Source organism: Dermochelys coriacea, chromosome 12, assembly GCF_009764565.3.
Source record: "Dermochelys coriacea isolate rDerCor1 chromosome 12, rDerCor1.pri.v4, whole genome shotgun sequence".
NCBI classification, from domain to species: Eukaryota; Metazoa; Chordata; order Testudines; family Dermochelyidae; genus Dermochelys; species Dermochelys coriacea.
The window spans coordinates 41141515-41159953 of record NC_050079.1 but is presented as its reverse complement, the minus strand read 5'-3'; the positions used below and the strand labels follow the sequence as shown (position 1 = coordinate 41159953).

Sequence of the window (18439 nt, the reverse complement as noted above, 5' to 3'; positions counted from 1 at the left end):
CCTTTGCCATCTTGGAACTAAGACTGCTGCAAGGTTCTAGACCCTGACAACTGGAAAGTGAAACTGACTAGACGCTATAAACAAAACAAAAGCCTGTGTAACGGACCCGTCAGTTTAGTGTCACTGTTTACTCCCCTGCTTTGGGTCATCACCGCATCCGATGAAGTGAGCTGTAGCTCACGAAAGCTTATGCTCAAATAAATTTGTTAATCTCCAAGGTGCCACAAGTACTCCTTTTCTTTTTGCAAATACAGACTAACACGGCTACTACTCTGAAACCAGTGAAAAGTACATTTGACTTTTAAACCTCTTTCAGTCCAACAACCCAAGGGAAGGAAATGGGTTTAAAAAAATGTTTCAACCTGACTGTGTCTCTAAGGTGAAGGCAGCACTCCAGACTTGGACAGACTATTGTCTGATGGATACAGAGAACACTCTATTTGTAGTCTTACAAGAAATAGCATACACCTCGCATCCCCTTTGCTTTAACAGCTACTGGGCAGAGAGAAAGTCAGTAGAGAGCACAGCCACCATTCTGTCATAACGGGGCCCTGAGCAGATTTTAAATAGCACAGGCAGCTCAATGTGCATTATGTAAATGGAGGAAGGCAGCTAAACCCCTTCTCTAATGTACGGTTTACTTCTGCCTTTGCTCATGCACAACTTGCTGATCCACCCTGGAGTCAGAACTCTTACCTGGCAAACCTGTATGTGTAAACAGGAGCCTGCCCTTGTGAAACACTGACACCTATCAGAGTAGCAGCCGTGTTAGTCTGTATTCGCAAAAAGATCAGGAGGACTTGTGGCACCTTAGAGACTAACAAATTTATTTGAGCATAAGCTTTCATGAGCTACAGCTCACTTCATCGGATGCATGCAGTGGAAAATACAGTGGGGAGAGCTCTGTAATCACAAAGAACTGCTCAAAGGGATCAAGAGAATGAAGGATTTTCCATGATGCATTAAATGGACAAAGTCACAATTCTGCCTGAACTTAATCACTTCTGTAACAAGTAACCCCTGAGAGCCCATCACTGAAAGATCAGAGCAAAGCACTCGGTTTCCCAGAGTTTTTTACTTGGTGCATTTAACTGCAGTTTGTACACAGTCAGGTTTATTTCTTCCCCTGTAGATTGTGTTCTTTCCCCTCCCCTTGGGCAGCAGCAGAGAAGAGCAAGGTAGTGTTTGTTTTGTTAAAGAGCAAACTATGGAAAACGCAAACAAATCGGTGGGGGACTCTAGGGCAGGTGTACCATTGAAACCACTTTTAACTCATTCTTTGCAGTTGACTTAATTCCCCAGTGATGGGTTCCTTTGAACAAAAGCAAACAATCAATCAGAGGATTAAATCTACACCCTGCCAATTTCACACTGGTCTCTTCTCTCACCCAGAAAGCTGAATTCCGCTCAGTATCAATGCACCATTTGCACTCAGAGGTCAACCCATGCCTACCACCAGGCTAGCTAAAGGAAAACTCTTTGAAGCCATTAGAACAACATTGTTCCAATTCAGTCCAAAATGCAGGACATCTCATCATCTCCTCCAGCAGCAATTTACTGTCAGGGTTCCCAAACCCTCTCCTTCCACCCCTGAGCAGCACCATTGGTCTGCACTTTGCAATAGGCTTCTTCCATGGGCCATGGGTGAACCCCTGGCTTGGGGAGGCTAGCCCCACAGTCATGCCCCTTCCATCCGAGGCCCCGCCCCTTCACACCCACCAGAGCACAGCCCCTACTGTGGCCACTGGCTCCTGCCTCAGGCTAGTGCCCCCAGGCTCCTGGTGCGCCGGCAGCACAGCCCCAGCCTCCCCGGGTCGCACCGTCGGGGCTGTGCCACCAAACCTGACCCATGGCCAGCCACACCCCTGCCCCTGAAGGCACCCCCTGGCCCAGCCCCCAACCCCAGTGTTGAGCAGGCCGGCAAGCAGGCGGCGCAGCCCCAGCGCCAGGAGGATGGGTGATATGGCACGGCCTCGGGGGCACACTGCGGCCCCCAGGCTGCCTCCCCCAGCCTCTGGCACAGAGGGAACAGCAGGCAGGATAGGGCCTGGGGGCAGAGCATGGGTGGAGATATGTCAGGCTGTTTGGGACAGCAGATCTTTCTCATGCCTACGATACCCACCGCCCATGGCTTCTTCACTGCAGTGTTGCCAGGGTACAATGTTAAGGACTAGATCAGCCATTCTCAAACTGTGGGTCGGGACCCCAAAGTGGGTCACAAACTTGTTTTAATGCGGTCGCCAGGGATGGTGTTAGACTTGCTGGGGCAAAGCCAAAATCAAGCTCCACTGCCCGGAGCTGAAGCCAAAGTCCAAGCCCCACCACCTGGGGCCAAAGCCAGAGCCCAAGGGCTTCAGCCCTGGTGGCGGGGCTCAGGTTACAGGCCCCTCACCTGGGATTGAAGCCCTTGGGCTCTGGCTTTGGCCACCCTGCCCGGGACAGCAGGGCTCGGGCAAGCTTGGGCTCTGGTCCCCCTTCCTGGGGTCATGTAGTAATTGTTACTGGGGGTCATGGTGCAATGAGGTTTGAGAACCCCGGGCTAGATCCAGTCTTGCAGCAACGCTCCCTGCCCACAGCTTTTGGGAGATACTCCCAGGGATGTACCAGGGGACGATTAACACAAACCAAAGGGAAAACATCTCACACCACAGCTAAATGCGGGAGGGGGCACAGCCCCATGGCTCACTCAGTCCCACGGCAGGATAGGCCAGACACTACAGAACACGTTCAGACCTTCACATTCCTGCACGGCAAGCAAACGGTGGGAAAGGTTTAGAGTTAGTGGCGCTGATTTGCCTGCAACACATACAGGCTTCCCAGTGACAAGAGCACTGTGAGGACACCCCACTGCTCTCAGGAAAAAGGAAGGTGCCAATTTCTGCATGCCAGTTCATCCTGGGAATTGCCTGTGCACCCCAGAGGGCAGCCTTGCACCCGGTGGGGAGGGGAGGTGCCACGAGGATTCTGGGATTCATAGCACTTTGAGCCTGGCTGCTGGAGACACTCTCATGGCTAAAGCTGCCTTTGCATCCTCCATAGCCTTGGTGTCTGTTTCCAGGGTGTGGTAAGACACAACCTTTTGTTCCATCAAGGCAATATGCGGACATGGCATTGGCGTGGTTTGCTTAAAGGCTTTAGCAGTCAGCTCTACTTCATTACAAGGAGCTGCGCTGTGTGTGTGGGGGGGAACTAATGAGGTGGCAGGTTACAGCGGTTGTCACCAGCACACATGCCTCAGACACCCCCCGCAGCAGCCAGCGCTCTCATATTTGTGGGTCTGCATGCTGGCTTGTGTCCCTCTCAAAGTGGGTGGGCAGGCACAAATCGCACATGCAGATAAGGGGGCTGAGCCAATGGAGGAAGACTGGCAAATCCCAAACACATACTATCTGAAGGGGCAGGTCACAGTCTTGTGCCCGGCAGGCCAGATGGCGTTTTGATGACAAGCAGCAGGGCAAGGGTCCAAACCCCACATAGCCACACAGTGTCCACTCACTGGGAACCCTGGATCCGCTGAACAGCCCAGTCTCCTAACAGGACTGCGAGGTCCCTTCCGCTCCACAGGCTTGTGTCGCCTTGGTCTCTTTCTGACGTGCCCAGTGGAGCTCTGGCTTTTGAGCTGCTGGCTGCGAGGGGATCTCCGTCCACGCTCCTCGACAGCCAGAAGGGCCCCACTGAGCATAGCCAACGGATGAACACTGTCCTGCAACCAGGGGACCTGCCATCGGGCTCTTGGACAGAGCCAATGTGCCCCTCTAGCTGCGAGCGTTGGTTCTCATGCAGGTCAGGAACACAAGTCACTAGGAGAGAGTGCTAATGGGGAGGCCTGTCTCCTTTATTTATGCTAGGCCATACAGGGAATTAAATCATGCCAGGAGAGAGGCTTTTCCCAGACCTGGGTATTACAATAGACCCGACGATGGGAGGGGAAGGCAGGAGTGAGCATGTGGTTACCTTTTCCTACGAGCTGCGGGTCCCTAGGAAGAGCAAGGGCATCAGCTTGTGCATGGGGTAAGAGACAGGGGGCCCAGTGTCTGCTAGGCCAGCTTCATTTTTACTGAAGTCGGACAATCCTATGCAGAACCAGCTGTCACAGCCGGCAGCTCCCGATTGGCCAAACGGCTCCTGGAGTTTGGGTGCCCCTAAAGCCTAGGCAGGGTCTTTATGGCAAGAGACCCCAAGGGTTCCCAATATGAAAATGAGGGCATCCCATCCTGGGCGCAGTCTGCATCCGACAGGTGCTGCCTCCTCTGTGTGCAGTGCAACTCCCCACCTCTGCACGGGGACCAGACAGGGGGCTGCTGCGGGGAAGTGACTTGGCGACTCCTCCAGCCACCCCGCAGCCCAGGGGCATTGTGCTACTGCAGGAGCAGCCTGTCAGATGGGGCAGAACAAATCCCAGCCACATCCTGCTGATCTCAGCCCCCTCTGCCGTTGCAGGATGTCCGATGGGCCTCTCCACACCTGCGCAAGCTGTAGCAGCAGAAAGCTAGGGATTATATGCAAATACAATGCACTAATATGTATCATTTACATAAATCCCACAGGTCATTAAAGCATTTGCTTCCTTGCCCACCCCCAAGCCAGCCATCATTCCCTCCCAACCACTTCCCCTTCTGTTCCACCCTTTGCTCTCTCCGACCTCTCGGTCAGGAGCGTGGCCTCCACCAGCCACAGCCAGATTGCTCAAGTGACATTCCCCCATCCGCGCCCCCCCCCACACTGTGTTTCACTGTATTTGCATCTGCAGGGCCACAGGCAGGGTGGGGGCTATGCTCTAGCAGGAGTCTGGGATTCAGACCCTGGAGGATTCTAGCCATTTAGACTCTCCCCCCCAGCATTTTGTAGCCACCGAGATGCAGCCCAGATGGGCCTCCCCACTGGGAAAAGTGGCTGGTTGGCCATCCCGGATGGGGACCTTCCCAGCCAGGCAGGGAGATTTAATGCACTTACTTTTGTGTGCTTCCTCCCCTGGCCGTGGCCAGCGTTAATGTGCGCAGCTGGAGTTGCAGCGCCTCACCCCAGAAGTGAGGGGGCTGTTCTTTCAAACTCCAAGTCAGGATGTTGGGTGTGAGTGCTGGGGTTAGGAAAGAGGCTCCAGCAAAGAAGCAATTCGTTCAAACTGTGCTCGTGTCGCCACTGACGGCCTCCCGCGTGCAGCTCTCAGAGCAGAGGAACTTTTCCAGTAACTCCGGGTATGTCTACACTACCCACCGGATGGGGGGGAGGGGAGGGGCAAGGGGCAGGCAGAGTCGACAGGGGAGCGGCAGCAGTCGACTCATGGCGGTGAAGACACCGTGGTGAGTCGGTCTAAGCATGTTGACTTCAGCTACGTTATTCATAAGTTGCGTAACTTCTATCCATCCACCCCCCCAGTTTAGACCAGGGCTAAGTGTCTGAACAGGTTTCTCAGGAAACACGGAACCAATAGCGTGGCCGTTCACTCGGCACGAAGGAACAGCCCTGAGAGGGTCTGTGCTCCTTCAGCCTTGCTCTGCACCCCAAACCCTGCTCACCGCACTGAACGCTCATTCCACGGTGCGGCTTCTTCCTGGCAAACTGAGGAAACTCTGCTGGGTACAGCAGGGTCTTGAATATACACCAAAACATTTTAACCCAGTGCAAAGCGTGGAGAAGTTCCTGGGATGCCAAGACCTCCTCTAAAGAACTGGGACTGTCTGGTAGTGAGACAAGGACACGGTCACTTTACCCAGAGGTAGCTGCATTCCAGAGACGTGCACAGCGATTCCCTTTCAACTTCACACACATTTTATTGGGTTTCTATAGCACTGAGATACAAAATGGACCTCAATTTAATACCTTTGTCACTCCTGGGCACAAGAGCTCACACAGTCACTAACTAGGAAGGGTACAGTCCATTTCAGAATTCTTCCAATGTGAAAAATAATCATGAGTTTTTGTATTATCAGCATCTCCCCCAGGTTTTTTTTTTTTTTTAAAACCCCAGATGATGGGGATAAATGATCTCCACAGGGCCCCCCCCAGTGATCTGGAACAGAGTCTACTCGCAACTAACAAGCAGGACATTAGTTCTTTAGATTTCAAATACCGATTTTCCAGAGGGAGGCTCAGTAATACACCCAGGGAGTCACTGGCAAGTTACAGCCAGCAGAACCTTTCATTTGTTTTCATAGCAGTTTCCAAAGTGTTTCCATTTTAGTGAACACTCATCAAAAATGTATGAAATCCTTCTCAATTCATGCTACAGAGTTTGCAAAGCTCTGGGATTCAGCACAATATAATGCAAGATCTTTATAATAATGAGACACTTGCCACTTTCTCTATCACATAATGCAAAGTTGAGTTAGTCTATGGCTGTGTTTGAGGTGGTCTTAAACCTGTAAGAGGGATGGGAGGTGGGAAGCGAAGGATTTCCGCACACAGAAATCACAGGCTAAGTAGGAAAGTCCCTAAATTTCATTTCATTTTCCATTTCAATCCAGTCTCAGAATGACTCCCGTATCTGTTCTTCCTGCAATAAACCTTCTGGGTGAGAGTAGATGCTTTGGACAATTAAGGCAACAGCCACATTAGGCAAAGACTCAGAACTGCCCTCCCGCTCGCCGTGCGTGGGAAGAAAAGGTTCCTGAAACCCTGTCCACGTCCTCACTCTGCCCATTCCTACCCACGTGCCAGTGAGGGGCAGCCTGGTCACAGGGACAGGGGACGCAAGGTTCCATTCCTGGCTCAGCCACAGACTCGCTTTGTGACCTTGGCCTGGTAACTCGCTCTCTGGGCATCCATCCCCCCACTTGCAGACCGGGGAGAGCAATACTTGCTCTCCTTGGTGGAGGGCCTGGAGGCGAAAAGTGCTCAGGCTCAGAGTCATACAAGCTCAGGCTAAGCACAGAGTGAAATGGAGCGTTACAGATGCCAACCCCTGAACAGCACCCTGGCACCGCCTCCAGTCCAGGGGAATGGGGTAGGATGCCCCTTTGGAGGGGGTCAGTGCTGCTTATACTCCTAGAGAGAGAAAGAGATGAGATGTTCTCCTTCTCCCCTCTGCACGCTGGCTCCCCAGCCCCCCTGCTCTGGGCCAGGAGGATGTGCCCAGGAAGCGTGCTGCAGAAAATCTCATGTTTGCCCAAGAAAAGAGATTTCAGATAGCAGCCGTGTTAGTCTGTATTCGCAAAAAGAAAAGGAGTACTTGTGGCACCTTAGAGACTAACAAATTTATTAGAGCATAAGCTTTCGTGAGCTACAGCTCACTTCATCGGATGCATTTGGTGGAAAAAACAGAGGAGAGATTTATAAATCTCTCCTCTGTTTTTTCCACCAAATGCATCCGATGAAGTGAGCTGTAGCTCACGAAAGCTTATGCTCTAATAAATTTGTTAGTCTCTAAGGTGCCACAAGTACTCCTTTTCTTTTCAAGAAAAGAGAGAGAGAGAGAACTGCCCCTGGCCACTGGGAACCTCTGAATGGAGTGACGACTGACTTTTTTTTTTTTTTTTTTTTTAAATTGGAGAGAAGCAGCCGCTAAACCTGTTTCTCCAGGAAGCCTGGCTGGAAAGAAAGTGCATTCCTGCCCAGCCACACCCAGACAGCACACAGCAGGGTTCACTTTTACCCTGGTCCCTGGCCATTCAGATTCCTCCTCCCACAGGACAGGTGCCTGGAAGCACTATGGAGCGATCCTCACACAGCACAGGAGCCCAATCCAGGCACCGTCAGGGCACTGGATGGAGGGAAATCCACATGAACCTCCAACTCACTTGCCTGCTCTCGTGCCCAGGGAACAAACTGACAGAGAATTTGCCACAGAATGAAGCAGCTCAGTTAGAAACTCCTGTAACTCAGCTCTGCAGAGATTAAGCAGCTGTCACTAAGAGCAGGGTCTGGACACAAAGCTGAGGGATTTTGTAGATTTAAAAAAAAAAAAAATTCAAGATGCATCAAATATTTTGCATGCATTAGCCGTTCATAAATAAGGCTGCATTAGACTATCTGAGGAATGCACTAACCCACATTATAATCAACTTTAAAACAGCAAAAGGCCAAGATATTAGACACTGAAAAGTGGCTTCTGGCCCAAGCAGAACAACTGGCAAATGACGTGCAGTCAGTTCTGGGCCTAAAACTCTGCCCTTGCACAATACGGCTCTAGTCCCCTGATCTCCCCCAGACAGGACAGAAAGAGCCCCGAGACAGGCAAAGCTACTTATACCTATGATAAGTCAAACCAGGCTCTCTGCCCATTAAAAAGCTACCCAGTGAGAACACTATGTCTACACTGCACCCAGGCACGCATCATGAACCACCACACAAGCCTCCAGCGGCCGAGCTTGGGCAGACATTCTTACTTTAAAAGGGCAGCCAATGGCACAGAGCACCAGCCTAGCACTGAGCAGCATGTGGCCTTCACACAAGATACTTGCCTGTCCCTACTGCCCTTTAACAAAGTAATGGGGCAGCCTGGAGAGACCCCTTGTTCTTTCCTCCATCTGTCACAGCAGCCACATGATGTCACAGTGTGACCTGCCTGTGGGAGCTTTCGACACAGGACGTGATGCCCAGATCCATTGCCACTCACTGTGTGACATATGAAGGAAGGCTGATGCTAGCCTAGATCTGGGAGACCCAGGTTCAATTCCCTGCTCTGCCAGAGATTTCCTGTGTGACCCTGGGCACATCACTTAGTGCTTCGATACCCCACCTGTACAATGGGGGTAACAGCAGTGCCATGCCTCACAGGTGTTTGAGGACCCTGAGATGCACTGATCTGACAGTGATGGAGGCCCGCCGAGTATCTAGGCCACAGAGAAGGCTCTCTGGGCACCTGAGGCACAAGGGCTGTGGGGTGTTAAGGGTTTGATGAACCAGGGCTTCAGGATTCCTCCCACTTGTATAAAGCAAAGATTTTCTGAAGCCTCAGTTAAAAGGAGTCACCGATTCTGGAAGGCTTTGGAATTTTATTTTATGTCGTTTAAGAGCTGGAACTAGGGTTGCCAACTTTCTATTTGCAGAAAACTGAACACCCTTACACCCTGCCCCCTTCCCCAAGGCCCCGCCCTGCCCATTCTCCGAGGTCCCACCCCACATTAACTCCATTCCCCCTCCCTCCATCACTCGCTCTCCCCCTCCCTTGCTTACACGCTTATTTTCACTGGGCTGGGGCAAGGGTGGGAGGGGGTATGGGCTCCCGGCTGGGGGTACAGACTCTGGGGTGGAGCCAGAAATGAGGGGTTGAGAGTGAGGGAGGGGGGTCCAGGCTGGGGCAGGGGTTGGAGTGCAAGAGGGGGTGTAGGCTGACTGGGGGTGCAGGCTCTGGGATGGGGCTGGAGATGAGGGTTTGGGGTACAGCAGGGGGCTCTGGGCTGGGGTTATGTGGCATGGGATGGGGTGCAGGCTCTGGGTGGTGTTTACTTCAGGTGGCTCCTGGAAGCAGCAACAGATCCCTCTGGCTCCTTGGCGCAGGGGCGGCCACGGAGGCTCTGCACGCTGCCCCCGCCCGCAGGCACCATCCCTGCAGCCCCCATCGGCCATGGCTCCCGGCCAATGGGAGCTGCGGAGCCAGTGCTCGAGGTAGGCCCCTGCGCCTAGAAGCTAGAGGGATCTGTTGCTGCTTCCAGGAGCTGCGTGGATCCAGGCAAGAAGCCTGCCTGCACCGCTGTGCCACAACCGGACTTTTAACGGCCTGGTCAGAGAGCCACCAGGGTCCCTTTTTGACCGGGTGTTCCGGTTGAAAACCGGGTGCCTGGCCACCCTCACTGGAAGGAGCAAAGGTCTGAATTCAACAAGCCTTGTGGCCTGAGCTGGGGGGGAGAAGGGTGGAAAGAGATTGACAGCCGAATATGCCAGGATCAGAATTAAATAGAGGACATGGAAGTCAGTGGCCCACAACAGAGGGAGCTAAGCTGTGAGATGTCCTCGTTTGCTACTGCAAGCTGCAAAGTCCCCACTTATCAGTAGCAGACACCCAGAGTCACGTTAACCTCGGCTGACTACAAACCAGTGCAGCGATCCCAGAGTGGGGACGCCACGCTAACCTTTAGCACGGTGCCGAATATGGTCATCTTAAAGGATGGAGCAGACTTTCGCTCCAGCCCAGGGTGGGCCAGGGAACAATGACATCACTCTCAGCCGACTCAGGGCTCCTTCATTCAGGCCCAGCGCAGGTGGAGGTGAGTCATTCACTGGCCGTAAAAAAACAGCCCCTCCTTAACAGATAAGAGGCTTAGAGCCGCAGATTAGCAAAACAAGCTCTCGCCTCCCACACTGGAGTCAGGGAGGGGTTCTGGGTTTATTGCCAGTTGTAGATTGTTTTGTCGCTGCCTTTGTACGATCAGCCTCTGGGTTTGGGCAACAACCTGTCTCTATGTTTACCCAAATCCAGCCACTCCTCCACAAAACGCAGACCCCTGTTATAGGAGGAAGTGAGAGTCCAGAGAGACTCATCAGCTTTTTGGACCCTGGGACAAACAGGGCGGCAGAACTCCTACCCCGCCTCTCCCACGGAAATGCCTGCTCCCGGATAGACCCCTGATGTCATATCGAAGTTTCACCATGACTTCAGGCTCGCAAGACAGTTTCTCCTGAAAGGTGATTCAGGGTGAAATCACCGAGTTTTTCCCAAAAGGTGATTCAGGGCGAAATCATGTACAAAGTGAACAATTCACCCAGGCTGCCAAAGGTGACAACCTAAGGGGGATGTTCTTAGATCTCGGAAGCTGGCCAAAGCCCCAAACCCTACAGTGGCAGCCTTTGCCGCTGATCGGGGACCAGGTCTCTGGATGAGGCAGGCCCAGCGCAACACAAGCACAGACAGAGCAAAGGGCATGGGGCAGAACAAGGTGCAGGGAGGTCAGCCAGGGAGTCACGCTGCTGCCTCCCCAAAAGCCAATCAGCAAGGCGTTCCCTAGAGTTGGACACCGGCAGCCACACAGGACAGCTGAGGCCACAAGCCACAGAGACCCGGAGAAGGGCAGAGGGTGTCAGCAGGACCCTATTCCCAGATAAGCTGAACAAATAAATAAAACAAGAGGGAGACGCAGCAGCTGCCTTCTCCAGTAGATGTCACCCCGCCCTGGATTCCAGAGATTGGCCCCTCCTGGCTGCAATAATGGAATGGGCTGGATCAGCCAGAAAAATCTGTTCCGAAGTCCTGCACAACCTAGTCCTCTGCCCCCACTTGTGACCACTATGCCATTTCCTCCTCCATTCCTTGGGGACACAGAGGTGACGTGACCTGCCATGGTCACCAGTGAGTCAGTGCCAGAGCTAAAAGCTCAGGAACTCCTGGCTCCTAGCCCTAGGCAGCTAGAAACAGCTGCGATCCAAAGAATGGGCAAAAAGAAAAGGAGTACTTGTCTCTAAGGTGCCACAAGTACTCCTTTTCTTTTTGCGAATACAGACTAACACGGCTGCTACTCTGAAAGAATGGGCAGTAACCTACCTTTGAATTCAACATCAGATGCTACTGAGGTCCTTCCAAAAGAGACAGTTTGACCCCAGCACCTGCCACCTCTTACGTGAGAGGATGGTTTGACCCCAGCACCTGCCAGCAGGCGAGAAGGCTGCAGACAGAGCAGTTACAACATGATGTCTAAGTGTTTCTAGCTAATGGTTGCCAAGGAAATAATGCACCAGGCAGCATTTATTCTTTGCAATTAATTCTTAGGAAGTTGCATCTTCCTCCATCAAACCCTTTCATTAGCTCTTTAAAGGGCCTTATCCTGCAATACATCTTTAGGGAAGGTTTTAAAGTAGGCACCCAACCTCCCCCAGAGAAACAACGAGGAGTCCGGTGGCACCTTAAAGACTAACCAATTTATTTGGGCATAAGCTTTCGTGGGTAAAAACCCCACTTCTTCAGATGCAGGAGTTGGATGGCCAGTTAAAAACAACCCACCAGAGGTCTGGGGGCAGTCTACAGTCACGATCACCACAACAGGTGTTTTTTTCTCCTAAGCTCAATGAGTCCTGAAACCTATCCAAACCCATCAGCTGGAAAGTGCACACACCCTGAGCTAATCATCCTAATTACAGCCCAACTCATCAGCCTGGGGAAAGCTTCCATGCTTCAGTCACAGGACCCAGCTGATTCCCTTTGAAGTACCCTGAATAGCTCATCTGGAGCATCGGCTCAGTACAACCATACTCCAATTCCAGGGTTTCCTTTTAGATCAAATTTATTGCAATCAAGTTTCTTAAAGATCAACCCCTATGGCGTCTAAGGACCAAGCCCTTAAACCAGAACTTAATGCAGAGTGGACAGTTTAATATAGAACATCAGAAAATACAAGTGATCCCGTTCCTCTCCATGGCACTGGGATAAATTCTGATTTACCATTGAACTGTGAGAAGCACATGACCCCATTGGGCAGGGACCCCTTCCGTCAGAGGCGCACATCCGACCTTCCGACAGGATTCAGCATCAGGGTTACACTGGAATCACCTCTCCACGGGAGTCCCACATTCGCGTTGTGGTCCGTGGAGTCTTTTCCCACCGCGACTGGCTAGGAAGCCGTGCCATTCTGTGATGTAGACCTTGCTGGTGTGATCCACTCCTCTCACCTGGAGGACAGATCCCTGCCGAGGGCTCTGCTTGGGCATCCCAGACACCTCAGCTAGCGCAGAATGGAACGGTTTGTGTCACATGGCGTAAACTGCTATGAGCACGTAGCAGCGGGCTGCATGCTCTGCCCCCAGCAGGGATGGGATACAGTCCAGAAAGCCCTGACTTGCCTCAGATCCCAGTATGTGAGGAATCGCCCTTCTCCACGTGCCCTGTGATGGGAATTACAACCTGCTGAATTGCTCTTACTTCCAGGCCCAGACCTGGACTCTGCTCCTTGCCACTGGCTATGGAATCAGCAGAGTAACAACACCTGCAACATGCTACCTTTAGCAAGCCCCTAGGCATGGGGCAAGACCTTCCTGTTTGCTCAAACTTTGGATCTCTACTAATAAGCAGCAAGGAGGTCAGGCCTTCCAAATGGGTTAGCCAGACACTGGACCTTGGAGGAGGGGGACACTCCCAGAGCAATTTCTCTCTCCCCTCCCTCCCCCCAAACCTGGAAGCAGAACGTGCCAGTGACCAAGGGGATTTCCAGCTACCACCAGCTTGCAGGATTGGGGTGGCTTTGCAGAAAGATGACTCAGGCCGCTGAGTGGCAAACCACCCCGTCACGCCAGCACAGGCAAGGCTAGCAGCAGGGCACTTAGCAGAGGGACCCGGAGCGAGGGACAAGTGAAGCAGTTTTTCTAATGATCAATGACAACAGAGCTGCAAAGTCTAACTTCTGTCTGCCAGGCTCCAGGGGCCCAACGGTGCAGAGCCTCTGAAGACCTCACTCAGCAGGAGGAGCTACCAGGAGTTTCTCCCCTGCCCTCAACTACTAGTTTCCCACTGCAGGGTTCTGTGCACAGGCACGAGGTCTGAGCATGCCTGTTTTTCCAAAGACTGCCGACCTACCCTATCAACCATTAACCACGACCTACCCTATCAACCATTAACCACGAGTACACAGCATTTCCATAGCAACCCTGTCAAAAATCAACAGAGCAGCCCTGAGAACTTCAGCAGGATCCCAACACCCAGCGAGCCACCTGAACACAGGAGCTACCAGCCTTTCTGACAGGGCACTACCCCGCTGGGCTTGCTGCTCACCTGAGACCCCACTGCCTTCCTCTGTCTGCTTCACAAAGAGAGAGGGAGCATTGCTCCCAGGCTTTCCCTAGGGAAAGGTATAGGCTCTGCCCCAGCTCCTGCCAACTTTGCCATAACAACTGAAGAGAAACAAGTGCCCCTAGTAGAGGCAGGAACACTTGCTGAAGATATTCAAGAGGACACCATACAGGTGAGGGGCAAAGGAAGGGGCTTGATTTTACAGCCATGCTGAACAGACAGGCATGTTTGGACCGGGATACACAACAGTCACGTCTTGTTAGCCAACGACACTGACAGACTAGATCACAACAGCAAAAAGCAAGTGGGTCCTAAGCTCTGCCCAACACCAGCTCATTCTTGGGCTCAGTCTACCTCCAGCTGCAAAAGAACTCTGCCCCACACGACATCTGGGACCTTAAAAGTGCAGTAGTCACACTGCCCACCACTGTTCCAAATGCCCCATCAAAGTCTCCAGTCGGTCGCCTTTCACCATGCTCTTCACAGGGTTTGATCCCCCTGCCTGAGTTGATTCTCCCCCACAACCCACTTCCTAGCATGGCTACACATTGTTCCTCACAAGCCATAAGGAAGCCAGACGCAGGCTAGAGGAGACCCTAGATGGAGTTCTAGCCAAGCACCAGTTTGTCTTCTTGAGAAGAATTTTAGACAATGGCTTCTCACCAAGCATTCTGCCAGTTATGAAAGAGGCATTTCCAAGAATGGTGCAGTCACAAGCAAAAGTTGCGACACTATACACCTCACAACTCTTGGTAGCAGTCACACACAAAATCAGCTTTCCTTTGTTCCACTGTAGCCAGCAAAAGAAGCACCAGCCAACTCCAGGACATTGGAACAAAGGCAGCTAAGTACTGATGGTCCCTCTGCACCAGCTCATTCTTCACAGAATGCTGAGCATAGGAATTTCATCCCCTACGTCACTTAGTAGAAGTTTGAGAAGCCAGATTTAAAGGCTGCCAAATCTTTGATGATGTTAGGGAACCAGCGTCTTGGCTCTTTCACGGCCTGCAATGGGAATTGCCATCTGGATAAACCCTCCTTCAGCTCCTCTTTTGGGCACTTGTCATCAACACTAGGACACGGGAGTGAGGAAGTGGGTTTAAGTGGGATTGTGTCTTCTGGAGACCCATGAAGAGGAAGTGGAACTTCTGCTCTCCTGCTAATTTGTTCTTTTGATTTTGCAAGTTTCCTGGGATGACACTAAGTCTGAGTGGGCAGCGTTGACTGGAGGAGGTGATGGGTGCAGTGAAGGGTTATGGGGTAGTGGCTAGGTCTACTCCCAGAAGTCAGGTTTGGATGTTTGAGAGGTGCAGCACATTTGTAAAGGAAGTGTGATGTATAGCGAAGGATGGAACCAGATGGAACCACTGACACACCTGCGACCCAAACTCTGCTTTAGCCAGATGGTTTTTGGTTTACAGATGTGGATTGGAGTCGCCTCCAGACAGGGCCCCATCACCTGTGCATTTGTGAAGCGCCTAGTCTGCTAGTGGGAGCTGTAATGAACAAAGAACTATTCATTCTGTCGGAGATGGGTCAGAGGCATTGCATGCAGTCGTGACCCCAGAAAGCATGCTCCACTTACAGTTGCCTACCGAACCACAACCAAAGCTCCATCAGAGGGTATCTGCACCAGGGGTGGGGGAAGGGCACACTTAACCTATCAACAAGCTCAGAGGGAACAGAGGCACTACTTTTGCTGGACTTGCTATCATCCGGAGGCTGGCAATTACTACTTGTCTAGTGCGAGGTATTTTACACACAGCCATGGAAGGGTCCCTCCCCTGAAAACGATACAGTTGAAGAGCCCACAGCAATGTAGACAGATTGTCTGCTTTGATTTTGTTGGTCATGCCTGAGACCCAGCAATTTATAGCCAAACCAGAACTAAGTCCACAAACCGATGCCATTTAAGTAATTCATTAATAAGTAAGGTTTCAGAGTAGCAGCCGTGTTAGTCTGTATTCGCAAAAAGAAAAGGAGTACCCGTGGCACCTTAGAGACTAACAAATTTATTGTTAGTCTTTAAGGTGCCACGGGTACTCCTTTTCTTTTTATTAATAAGTAAGTAATAATTCCCTTATTTACACAACATCAAAGGCCAAACAGATGACCCATTCATATTACCAAAACTTCAGTAAGAAGAGCAGGAAATGGGCATTCATGCTGCCGGGCACACAGATGATAGTGAAAAGCTTTGAAGGCAGATTGTCAGTGAGTAAACACAAGCTAAACACCCAAAGACTGCTAGTTTGAACAAGTCTGCTCACAGCTTGCCTTACCCCTCCCATAGCTAGAGGGGAAAGGGCAGATTTCAGTGATCCTCACTGCTTGTTAACACTTTACTGTCAGTAGCAGGAGACACTGATAAACATTTACTGGTCTAGTGAAACTTCTGCCACTGTTACAGTACGAGACTCAAAAGCGTATAGCAAACTGTGGTCTTGTGACCAGCCATATCTCCACAGCCCAAAGGTGATGGGCTCTCCCTTTTCCCAGCAGTAGCAGCAGCAGTGTTTAGAAACACATTAAATCCTTTCCGAACTGTACTTATCCCTATCAGCGGTACCTGCTGTAAGGATGTTATCTGGTGGTTTCTCCAGCACCAGTAATTTTTACATCCAAATTGGCTGTTTTTCTAGCTCAAACAGGGATTAATTCGAGGCAGTCCCATGGCCCGGGTTATTGAGGTGGGCCGACGGGATGATCACTGTGGTCCCTTCTGGCTGTAAACTCTATGAACCTATGATCAGGAACAGTCTGCGTGATGACGAACACAGCGGCTGAGGGAAACACTTTCCACATTAAGATGTGAGCTGCCCCAAGATCAAGTGCGAGAACACCTGCCTCGCGTGGAGCATTCAAGGAGCTGAGAAGTCACCTTACCTTTGCCCAGCACTCGGCCAGTCTCCAGATCCCGCCGGGAGACAGGGAAGATGTAGCTCTCGGAGCCAAAACCTGGCTGGCACTGGGACACCTCCTCGCAAAACCATCGGCCAGCCTGATTCCCGAGAAATAAGCGTTAGTAAGTCACACGTTCTGGCCTGGCCCTGTCTGTGATTTCCCTTGAACCCCATCGTGCTGAGCCCTGAAAATCCTGCCTAGAGAATTCTACTCGGAGGATCCAGAAGGAACGGGTCCCAAAGCTCATCTCCCCCTAGCCCCCAGGGGAGCTGTATCTGGCATCTGGGACAGGTCACAAGCAGTAAGCCCCCCAGAAAATCCCCCTGTTTAGAAGGAAATTCCACCTGCAATTCAGCCCTCCCCTGCCCTCAGCACTACCAGAATCCAGGTGAGGCAGGAGCACTAGGCTCCAGGGAGAAAGTCTGTGTCACAGACCGGCAGCCTCATGGCAGAGCCTGTCCCATGAGAGTCCCAGCCCTGGATCCAAGACCCTAGAGAGTCCAGCGAGCCCTGAATGCTGGAGTCAACGCCTGGCTACTGCACACAATGCTGGCCAATGCTGCCCCAGCACACCACAAGTACAGCAACCCACTGCCTAGGCAGGGGTGCCCCAGAGGGCGGGGGGGCACACTGCAGGGGGTACTGCCCTAACGAAGCAGGGTGGCAGCAGGGGACAGCCGGGGGGGGGGGGGGAAAGCTGCCCTTACAAAGAGGGTGTGGGGGCAGGAGGGGGTGGTAGTGGGGCAGCCGGGGTGGGTGCTGCCCTAGGAGGGGCACCCTGGTGCTCCAGGAAGCGGCTCTGCACAACCCCCCAGAAGTGACACCCGGTCTCGCCCTTGCCCAGCGGAACTGGGGGGCGCGGTCCAGCCCCACGAAGGGATCGGGATCGGGATCGGGAGCGGCCCAGCGGCTCCCAGCGCCCCAGCCACGTTACCTGCAGCAGCAGCAGCAGGCAGAGCCCGGGCAGGCGGCCCCGCGGCGGCCCCATAGGACAGGAGGCGGCAGGTCGCTGCGGATCGACGGTTCGCTCTGCTCCGTGCGCGCTGCAGCGCCGAGTGCCGGCCGGGCAGGTGCGGCCGCTCCCATCGCCGCGCCCCGCAGGTGAGGAGGCTCCGCCCCTGGGCCGGGGTGGGTGCGCTCCGCTCTGGCGCGGCGCGGCGCGGCTCGGCTCGGCTCGGGTCCGGGCTCCAGCCTGGACCTGCCTCGCCCGCAGGGCCTGGCTCCCCTGGGAGGCCCTTTGTCTGGCGCGGAGGTGTCTGCCTGGTGCCCGGACAGGGGCTCGCCCGCAGGGTGCTGCCAGCAAGACCTGGGCTGGCCCGAGAAAGGGACCCTGAGGCAGCACCCAGGGCCCGAGCAGGCCTCTCCGCGCTGGGTGCCCCAGAGAGCCAGTCCCTGTTCGAGAGCGCTCCGGGAGAGCCTGGGCTCACGTCCAGGGGAGCTGCCGGGGCAGTGCCCCGCTGGCCGACAGACCCACCCTGGCGCGGATCCGGCCTGCTGCCATTAGGAGCCTGGGCTCCCCAGGAGGTGCCTAGAGCCCCGAGGGGATGTCAGACAAATCTGACAGGGAGCAGGGGTGTACGCCAATGAGATAACAAATGATCCTCACTTCTCTCACCCTGGGAACAAGCCCCCTCAAAGCTGGCCTCGGCTGTGTCCCCAGGGTGTGTGGCAGTTGTGGAAGGCCGGGCCCGCCCTGGGATGCAGGCACAGCTGGATGCTGCTGGGAGGGGCATGGCGACATGGCTGGAGAGGGCAGTGCAGCCGAAGTCACAGGTACACAAGCAGATCCAGCGTGTTCCTTAGCCCCCTTATTTCCTCACGTGGGAGAGGGATGAGGCAGATCTGGCCTCTGTGGGAAAGAATAGAAATTCACTTCTGCAGCCT

General features: G+C 53.1%; 1 protein-coding gene across 3 annotated transcripts in view; it reads right to left on the bottom strand.

Moving 5' to 3' along the window:
* Positions 1–17633, bottom strand: part of LOC119841373 (B-cadherin) — a 44232-nt gene extending 26599 nt beyond the window's left edge. The window contains exons 1-2 of one of the 3 annotated variants that reach the window (XM_038368748.2): positions 17490–17633; positions 16538–16652 (exon numbers count right to left, since the gene is read on the bottom strand). In XM_038368748.2, the coding sequence (XP_038224676.1) occupies positions 16538–16652; positions 17490–17543 (169 nt within the window). In that variant the 5' untranslated portion in view covers positions 17544–17633. Of the gene's footprint in view, positions 1–16537; positions 16657–17477 lie in introns of all 3 variants that reach the window. The other 2 variants (XM_043494816.1, XM_043494817.1) reach the window with 2 other exon arrangements.
* Between the last annotated feature and the right edge of the window lie 806 nt (positions 17634–18439).